Source organism: Acyrthosiphon pisum, chromosome A1 (genome assembly GCF_005508785.2).
Source record: "Acyrthosiphon pisum isolate AL4f chromosome A1, pea_aphid_22Mar2018_4r6ur, whole genome shotgun sequence".
Classification (NCBI taxonomy): domain Eukaryota; kingdom Metazoa; phylum Arthropoda; class Insecta; order Hemiptera; family Aphididae; genus Acyrthosiphon; species Acyrthosiphon pisum.
The window spans coordinates 113,869,483-113,880,443 of NC_042494.1; the positions used below are offsets into that span (position 1 = coordinate 113,869,483).

General features: G+C 27.9%; 2 protein-coding genes across 2 annotated transcripts in view; both read right to left on the reverse strand.

The window, feature by feature from the left end:
- Positions 1-2,047: 2,047 nt before the first annotated feature.
- Positions 2,048-4,251, reverse strand: Nosip (nitric oxide synthase interacting protein). The gene is given in 6 exon segments (NM_001204955.1): positions 2,048-2,253; positions 2,331-2,439; positions 2,517-2,704; positions 3,205-3,550; positions 3,655-3,839; positions 3,945-4,251. Coding segments are annotated over 5 exon segments (891 nt in total). The 5' UTR covers positions 3,831-3,839; positions 3,945-4,251; the 3' UTR covers positions 2,048-2,181.
- A 6,463-nt stretch (positions 4,252-10,714) lies between these two features.
- The window catches only part of LOC100169076 (vacuolar protein sorting-associated protein 52 homolog), a 4,183-nt gene continuing 3,936 nt past the window's right edge, over positions 10,715-10,961 (reverse strand). The window contains exon 2 of the mRNA XM_001948145.5: positions 10,715-10,928. Within this exon, the coding sequence (XP_001948180.1) occupies positions 10,835-10,928 (94 nt within the window). The 3' untranslated portion in view covers positions 10,715-10,834. The remainder of the gene's footprint in view (positions 10,929-10,961) is intronic.

The window sequence follows — 10,961 nt, forward strand, 5'->3', positions numbered from 1 at the left end:
TCAAAAATTGTTTTATTGATATGATTTTAAAAAAAATTAATAATAATCGAAAATTGCTTACATCTATAAATAACTCAACGTTAGTCAAAATATTTTGAAAATTTTATAGCGTACAGAAAGTGATCAAATCAACATTTTGTAAATATTGCATGTATCTGCAGTAATTTTTTTTAGGGTTAGACCCCCCTCCCTCCCCCGAAATGTCTTCAATGTCTTATTTTTGAAAAAATATCAAAACCTAAATTCAATAAAATTACAATATACATGTTGTGGATCCCCCCCCCCAAAAAAAAAAATGTCTGGATACGGCCTTGATTAATAAGTTTAAATTTATAACTTATAACTTCCCAGACAGCATTTTGTAATGATAATATTATAATAGTATTATAACAATGTTATACTAATATTATTTGTTATTATAATGTTATAATAATATTATTAAACAAAAAAATTGCTGTCTGGGTTATAACACAAGTTATATTCATAATAATTTTATATATTTATAGGCTTATAGCATTGATTATATAAAATAAAACTGTCAACTATATAGTATTAAGTATTTATACAGATTAAGTACATGACATTATTTATAATTAATGATTAGAGTTTTTACCACGATTTAAGATAGTAGGTATACTTCCTAAATCGTGGTTTTCCTACAACAAGATACCAGCGCCCTCTATTGCGGATTCGATTTTAATTCACAGGGCTGGTCAATGAAAATACACCAGTACACCCATTACAAAGGATAATTTCTCGGTAATATATGGTTAAACTGCTGCTTAAAATATCAAAATATTATTATAATACCAATAATCAATATATTATATAAGACATTATCATACATACATTTTTATAAAATATTATTTAATATAAGACATAAGTATGGGACCCTGAGTAATACATCAAGTGCATTGCTTAACAAGTATTTTTTTTTTCTTATGTAGTAGAAGGGCCAAGGGGGTCCTGGCCAATGTGCTCGTGTACATGCATCAGGGCATGATGGTCATTGGTCAATAGAATAACTATCGTACCACAGACTATATATTTTCATATAGTCTGTGATCGTACTATCATAGAACAATAATACTATAGTACTTAGGTACTGATAAATGATAAATCGAAATATAAGGCAATAACCGTAATTTTATTAATACCGTTATGTAGGTATTTAATATTTATGTATTAGATACCTAACTAATTTTTTTTTTTATAAATCCTTTCCAAATTATACGTTTATTTTATAGCGTATTTCTAGTTACGTTGCTCTTAGAATGACCATTTCTCAGAAATTTAAAGAAAAGATTTTTCTTTTTTACAAGGAAGTAACTTTTTGAATAGAAAAGTTATTTTATTTGGGTAGCAAGTAAAGTAACTTAATTTCATTTATTTTTAAGTAACAATTAAATAACTTTATTACATTTATCTTTAAGTAACAACTTAAATAACTTACCCAACACATCTTACATGATATAAACAACAAGGTACCTATGATCTAACTTTTTAACGGTAAGATCTTTTGGTAGGTGCGTGACTTAGCGTATTGTAATAATAATGGCAATGATAATGTGGGTAAGCAAGTGACATGACACATGCACACAGGCTTAAACCAAACCTTTGAGGGATGCACTCAATCATCATAATACAATTTATTACCTTAGATTTACCATGCTTTTAAGTTATTAAAAACCACTGCACATTTAAATATTATGTTATTAGATAGTGTGTTAGTATTTTTGTAACTAAAATTAATATTTGTAATGAAACACACTTGCTGTAAAATATCAATAATCTAAATAAGTATATTTTACTATTTAGTATTCTACAAATACATCCCTTGATCCTAATATATATATGTAAGCTACATACAATAATGAATGCCATAAACTATTTTAGTATGTATACCCTGTTCAAAATAAGAAGCGCATAGGTTTACGTAACAAAATCGGTTTTGCCCGTGGCCGCCCATGCACTTCTTATTGTGAACAGAGTATATTTATGTACCTAATATTAAATATTATCATAATCCTACATTAAAATAATGAAATGTTAAAAAAAAAACTATATATTTAATTAAGACGTAATATTATTTTGTGTTCAAATGATTACATAAATTGTTTAAAAATAGATAGTACACCAGTAGTATTATTTAAAATTGTAAATATCTAATACCCATAGTCTTTATGCTTGTAGAACTGGTCTTGCATTTTTTCCTTGCAAATTTACATTTGTTGTTGCATATCCAGTTCCACCCTAATAATAATAATAATAATAAAAAAAAAAAAACAGTAAAATACAAGCAAACAAAATTTAAAATATATACTCCTTACCCTTTGTAAAGGTATGATATCTTTTTCTGTTAATTTATCTCCAGTCAAAGGATGTAGCCAATCTTTTTTAATTAGCTTCTCAAAACATTCCATCGTAATCACATGACCACTAGAAAAACAACAGCATAAGTTGACTTTATATATAAAGAATACTGACATAATGTCTATTAAGTGATTGATTTATACGTTGTACGAATAACAGCAGCAGGTACAGCATTGCTTAATATGTCATGTGTCACTGCACACATATAACGATTTTCACGAATTGCCAAAGATTTTTTATCACTTGGGTCATTTACTAGTGTCCACTTAACTTCCACAAAGTTTTTTAATTTCAATGGTCTGCCACTCATTGGACAATAAATAGTCTTATCCTTCAAAACAGAATACATGCAAATAAAATCCTATTACAACATTGTTTGAAAATTAAAAATATTTTTAAATTAAAAAACAATAATATATATTTTAATAACAAATTCTGCATAATGTAATCATCGGATATCAATTAACAGTAAGAGCAGAGATTTAATTTTTTTTATAGAACCCAATAATTTTAGTGATTGGTTATAGCCCAGTTTCAATAATAATGTGCTCAGTTCATGAAATTAACACTTTTTTGATGTGGATAGTAGCCATTTAACTGTATAATATAACCAAAACATTCAACTAGATTGCTTTAAACAGAACTTACTGAAATAAATAACTATATTAATTGTAAAAATTCATATAAAATCAACGAATTATAGTGATTTTACATAACAAATAAATATTTTATAGTGATATTGATATATATTATATAGTGATAATATATAATACGACTTATTATTATTACTATTTAATGATAACCTAAATTGTAATATAATAATGTTATTACTGGTTTTTGCATAGGCGCTTTATTAGCATCAGGTGTTTCCGATGGTACCCAAAAGCTTGGCAGCTGCTTATCCAGACCATTAGCCATGTTTGAAATAGACGATGCATTTTTTTCTGATCGTTTCTGAGATTTAATTTTGTAAATATCATTTTGTTTTTTCACCATACTTTCTCTTTTAAGAAAATCATTGACTTTAGATTGCTGTTCAGCTCTACCTAGTTCAGCTAGTTCTTCCTCTTCTTTGTGTTTCTGTTTTTCGTACTCCTTCAGTTTTCGACTGTACTCATTTTTTTTGGTAATCATGTATTGCAATAAAGCTTCTTTATCAAATAGATGACCTTCAGGACTACATAACAAAATAAATAGCATACATGTTACCGAAATTATTATTAATATTTCATTTTTTAGCTGATAATTGGTAAAATGCTTATCACTTATATTAAAACTTACGAAACAATCGGAGTTCTGCAGGGTTGTAATGTCATTGAACAACAATCAAAGCTCTTAATGGAATCTTTGCCGACACGCTCATTTTGAGTTCCGTAACCAGACTGAGAAGCATCTTTTTGTTTCTCATGATATGTGTAAACAGCCCCTGCTGTACAGTTCCTAGCATGTCTTGTCATTCTAACCAACTGAAAGCATTTAATGCCAATTGAAAAACAATAGGTAGGTAATAAAATTAAAAAGTACAATACCTAGATAATATAATTACTGTTGAACTTTGGCTTATTACTTACCTAGCACTTATCAGACACCAAAATAGAATTATACCATGAGCAGATGAATAATCCTTGAAATTACTTGATTTTCAAATAAAAATATTTAAAATGTACCTATTAAAATAATTAATAATTTATATATTTTGATTATTAATATTAAAAAATACAATTTAAAAATCAATTAAATTCACAAAGTAATATTAGAAGTCTTAAATTCTATGGTGATTCGTTCGTAAAATATATAAATTAATATGACTTGTTCGTGTACAAGGTCTATGGATTTATTAATTTATATGAATATCAACAATTGAGAAATTAGAATATCACCATAGAACATATCACACAATCACGGTTTTAAGCGATTATCAAAATACAAAAATTTTTGTTGTTACCACAGATATATATATAATATAACTAGATACCCGACGGGTCGCTACCTTTTGTTCCACAAAACATTTGTTCCAAAAAATATTTGTTCCAATGCTGTTATCACACTTTTGAGGACTTTTGTTCCATAAAATACTTTTTTTTTTTTTATTGATCTCAAAAATAACATCGACAACAAAGGCCATTAGTTACAAATAAGGATTGTTACATTAATTGAAAACTAAATTATAAACATTTTTTTTTTTTATATAAGATTGAACAATTTAGATTGTTTAATAAACTTTATTAAATCAAGGTTTTTTTCTTGATTGGGTACTATCAATATCGGAATTATTGGTGTATGAACTACAAATAATTGAACCATATTCGATAATTTACCTGACTAGTGTATTGTATAACTGTATAAGTATTAAATTATATTTTTATTTTATTTTAAGTATTAATATTATATGGATGACGCAAAGAAGATAATTTTTGTCTCAATAACGGTGGTCGGTGATAGTTCTTTGTTATTAATTATTATACATCAAGACTTTATGGGGGCCCCCTAAAAATATTTTAACAATGTGGCCTGGGGCAAAATGGTCCCGTTGCCTCCCCTCTGAACGGCCCTGGTTACACATAGAGGTACCCACGAACAATATTTTTAAATTACAACAAAATAACTAAAACTGTTAATCTTGGTTTTAATACATTGTAATATTGTCCAAGTTTAAACTTAAAAATTAAAATGCCTGTAAAAAATAAGTGTGTTTATATATTTTTTAGATTGTTTCATTAGGTATGTTTTTATTAGAATCTTTGTTTTAAATTTTAAATTCTTAGCTATAATTTATAAAACTTGAACATTTTATACATTTTTAAATAGAAAATAATTTGAAAAATTTCGTGATTTTTTTGAATTTTGTCTAATTTTTATCTTCAGACGCTCATTTACAATTAAGTATCTATTATGGATTTCGCTTAAATTTTTTTTTAATTTTAGCTAACAACATTGTCATATAAATAATGTTGTATTATTGAGTGAACAATTTTGTATCGACAATAATTTTAAATAAAATTATAAAAGTTGACATTTTCTTATACTTATTATAGTTCAAAAAGGGTCTCAATATTTTGAAAATGTTATGGTGCATAGAAATTGCTAATATAAACACTCAGTGAACATTTATCTAGGTGAATTGGGAATTTGCTTTTCACCAACAAGATTCACTTTCCTACCATAAAAGATATTGTTGAAGAAAATTGAAATATTTTTATTGTCGTACTGTCCCAAAAGAGTAGGCAAAAAACGTATAATCAATACAATATTCAATGGCGATGGTTTTAGAATTTGAGATAGTACTATTATATAGTAGGTAGTAGATGCATATAAGTAAAATTCCATTTTCGGGTAATTATTACAATGTTCACAGAGTTTATACATACTTATTTTCACGGCCAACTTATATTATGTTGTACCTTTAGATCTATATGGCCGTGCCGCTGTGCTTATTTTATATTTTAAATTTAAAAGTTAAAAAAATTACCTCTATTAAAAATATAGAAAGATAATGTAATTATTATGCTGTATATCATTATTTGTTATATTAATTGAATATTGATAATTCGTAATAATATACTTTCTAATTATCACGGACTAAGATAGTCCGTGCTAATTATCTATATATATATAAGAATCTAACTTGATTTTGGGGGCGGAAGAAACCGATTTGTTTGTTTACTTATTATTATTATTAATTATTTATTCATTTGTTTGCACTCGCATTTCTCCATTTGAAATATATATTATTCATTGAACAAATAATTTATTGTTACATTTTTTTCTACTTTATCTCTATTCTATAATAAAAAGAATAATATTTTCCACTTCAGTGGTTGAATTCAAAATGTAGGATATATAATTTTCAGAAATTAGCAATAAAAATAACTACAATATGTAATTATATTATATTATTTGTATAGCCAAAAAAAAGTCATTTGTTTTTAAATTAAATTATAAAAAAATAATTTCTTCTGGAGGGAGGTGGGGCACCTAGTATTATATAATATCAATAATTTAAATATACGCTGTTTTAACACAGACTTCTATACTACACTATATAGAAATCTGTACTATATAGAAATCTGTGTGTTTTAAATTATTATTTATTTATCAATATTTTTTTCTTATCGTAATTTAACCAATCAGAGGGCAGGACGTGAAAACAAATACTTTCACATCCAACGTGAAAATAACACCTGCCAATAATTAAATATAAATAAATAAAATAACACTAATTAATTACCTTAATAATGTTTAAAAAACAAAATCTGATCAGGTTTATATCAAGAAATGTTCCACTAAATAGTCCATCATCTTTTAATTAACAAAATAGGTCCATTCAGAATTGAGTGAAATGTTTCCTCAGAATACTCCACCAGGATTCAATTCGCTGATTTGAAGGACTGGTCCCATATAAAAATGATGGGCGACGAGAAGTATTATTCCTACGTAAAAACTGTTGAAATTGCTCGATGTGGCGATTTTCAGTACCTTTGTCAAATCTTTAAGTAATAGGACATCCTCTTAATGCCTCTACCGTGTTTAAATAACAACTTCCTATTGCTCTAGGATCACTACAAGAAGGTGCCGCTTCCAGCCAAAGTATAAATCTAGAGAATCCATCGATGTAACCACTTATAGAAATTCCATACGGTTTAAGTTTGTCGTTGCAATCTGTATGCCATGTATAATTTGGGCCTGGATTATAATACTCTCGTCTCCTTAATCTCTTCCGACTTCTAATTTCTACACCTTCAGGATCAATAATTTTTAAAAGAGTCCTAACAGTTTCTTGTTTCACAACAAATCCAACACCGATGCATTTTCGATACATCCACTTATAACCATGCAGTTGATTTGAACCCAGAATACAATTTTCTAGATACTCTCTCACTATATTCATGGGCGTATAATTGATGCGTTTGTACAAACCAAGTTGCTTCAGTTTTCGTTTGAGTGTACGAAGACTTATATCTATCCCATTACTTGACAAATGTGTTATTATTTCATTGTAACTAAAACTCATGTGAAAATAACTTTCTATCAAATTATTTAAGTCCATTATGCTTTTGCCACTTGCCTGTTACAGATTACAGAGGACAGAGGTAAGAGAATAGTAGATTTAAAAGACTTAATAAAATGTCGAGGCAGAACACGCGACCGATTGACAGACTATGCTCAAAAGTCATGCAAAAATGAATTTGCTTATATAATAATAAGAATTAGAATAATCGATATAAATATATAATATTATCTCGATCACTTGAAAATAAGCTCTACTCCACTGCAAGAAATGTCGAAATTAAAATTCGAAATGTCGAAATTGAAGGTCGAAATGTCGAAATTGAAAGTCGAAATGTCGAAATTGAAAGTCGAAATGTCGAAATAAAAAGTCGAAATGTCGAAATTGAAAGTCGAAAAGTCGACATTAAAAGTCGAAATTACAATATTTTTTTTTTTTAGTTGGCACTACTACGCTTCTGTAAAGCACGATTATAAAGAACTATTTAAAATTATTATAATGATAATTATAATTATATAATATTATAATTATTATAAAAATAATGATTATAATTCTTTATAATCGTGGTTCTAAGGGACTTTTGTTCCAAAAATTATTTGTTCAATATTTCAATGGGACTTTTGTGGAACAATTATTACGAGCCCATACCTACCCGACTTCCTTTTATCAATGACGCTGGCAGCCATTTGCAACTTTAGCAATGTTTACCACGGTTGTAGGTATACCGTGATGTTTACTAATCGTTAGAAAGGTAGTATGATAATAAACAAGAATATTTCATATCAAACAAGCCCGTAGTCAATCAAAACAATTAAAATTTTTAGACATTGCCAAAGTCACAAAATATGTCGTCGGCATGGAGTAATACTCTATTACTCTATGGTCGTCGGGCATCATAATTTAATAATGTTGTAGAATCTACAGGTAATTTTCGGTTGTATTTTTGTCCATTATAGCGGGTATACAATATAAAATTAATGTCACATTATAAATGCCGCCACGTGAAACGATTGATCATAGAATAGACTATATTGTGTTGGAAGTAGGTTTTTAAGTGATCCGAATTTTTATTATATTTCTATAGCCACTAGCTGTTCTAAGCCTCTAAATATTCATATTGACGTCAGTAGTCACCAGTCAGTACCTAAGTATAACATCTGAAGAAATTATGGAACAATTCTGGTTTAGCAACTATATCGATTTTTCTAATTTTTTTTTTCCAAAATGTGTATTTTAGGGTGCTTTATAAGAATGTAAAAAAAAATTCCAGGACAAACTTCGTTTCAAAGTTGTTGATGAAAAACTTTTTCGTATAGCGTGCATTTTTTTAAAAAAAAATTCTTAGAATTGAATATTTTTATTTTTTTTTTTTTCCGTAATTTGTGTTTCAGGGTGCTTTGTAAGAATGTAAAAAAACCCGGACAAACCTCATTTGAAGTTATTGATGAAAAACTTCAAACACTACATTTTTTTCGTATAACGTGCATTTTAAAAAAAAAAATACTTGGAATTGAATATCACTCGGAAAAAAAAAATCGAAAATATCTCCCGATTTGCTAATCGTATGTAATACCACCTTGAGCAAAGCTCGGAATTTAACAAAGTTGTTAAAAAGCACATAATCTGCAAGCGAAAAAATCGAAAAAAACGCCAAACACGAGTCCCTCCGCGCAGCATTTGTGTTGCGTAGGTACATGCGTTATAAACGTAAAATCGCAAACTTTGGATGGCTATAACTTCCAAAATAAAATTCAAACAGTTTCAAAAGCAGCGTTGAAAAACACGTCTTTTCAAAACAAAAAAAATTTTTAAAATATTCAATTCTAAGTATTTTTTTTAAAAAAAATGCGCATTAAGCAAAATATGTTACTTTTTTAAAGCATTATCTGAGACATTTTTTTTAATTTAGTGATTAAAAATAAAATACCTAATTAGATTTTTTGAAAACAATGTCATAGAATTTTTAGTACAACCAACATTGTAAAATATTGTAATAATGATGGGTATTGGGTATTGATAATAATATATTCTATATTATACATAATATTATTAGCTGAACATGAGTAACTAACATATTAAAATTTATTTTACCAACAAATTTTAACACTTTAGAAACTAATCCATTAACACTTACACGTACTATTACGTCCAAAACATTTAAACCATTCACTGCTCCAGACATACTATTATATTCCTGTATTTCATAATAATCTCACTCTCTGATAACCATACAAGTTCTGGAAACGGGAGGCCTTCAAAATCTTGAACTTCAAGACATTGAACGTCGATATCTTGACAACAGTATTTGCAAGAACAGCGAAATCTTGAATAAATAAATCTTGAATATTCAAACAGTTGAATGGCAAAATCGTGAAAGGCTATATCTTGAATTAATAATTCCAATAAAATCTTGAAAATGGAAACCACTGAATGGTAAAATTTTGAAAAGCAATATATTGAACGGAAAAATCTTGAAAGGCAATATCTTGAACGTCAAAATCTTGAATTAATAATTCCGGGAGTATCCAAATTCACCCAAAATATTTTTGTCACAATGTACAATTTTCCCAATTTTGGAATAAAAGTTAATCCGAGTGATAAGCACTTGTCCGAAAAATGATAAGGACCGATAAGAGTTGTTGTACGTACAGTGGTTAACCTGTGGTTACCCTGTGACCAACTTGACGTGGTGTTGCACAGCAAGTCGGGGGATATTTTCGATTTGCGGAGCGGAGCGACGGCGCCGAGGAGCGAAGCGACGAGTGCCGCTAGCATGGCATCACTGTATGAGTAAAGAGTCCATAAAAAAAAATTATCGAAATCGTTCACTCTATACCGGACATGCAGGCCCCTTAAAAAATTCAAGATTTTAACGTTCAAGATATTGCCTTTTGATGATTTATATATTCAAGATTTTGCCATTCAATGGTTTGTATATTCAATATTTGGTCGGAATTATTTATTCAAGATTTTGCTGTTCAAGATTTTACTATTCAACGATTTGCATATTCAATATTTTGTCGGAATTATTATTTTTATGTCGGTTCAAGATATTGACGATCAATGTTTTAAAGTTCAAGATTTTGCTATGCACCCCTGGAAACCATGGCTCGCAATAATTTAAACTCAAATAATCAGATCATATAAATCTCAAAAAAATTTAAAAACATGTTACTGGTTGCAGTGGATAATTAATAGTGTAGCAGTGAAAGGTTCAAAACAATTATTTCAAATGTGTAACCAAACAATAGGTAAAATTAATGGTACTAAATAAAATAATAAATAAAATAATACATTTATTAACAAAATAACAGAAAAATATAATTTTATTATTACATGAGAAAAAATAAAACGTATAAATAATTAAAAGTAATAATAACTATTTATGATATTTCCTAAAAATCGCAACAAATTGTCTTACAATTAGGTTGTAACAATATCTGAGTATGAAAGCTAATAATTAGTTTTATATTTCTTAATCTCTATCATTATCACATGTATATTAGGTAACTGTGCTTTGTTTGGAGCTAATAAAACTTTTTGAAATCTATGATAATAATCAATTAACTGTGAAAATGCT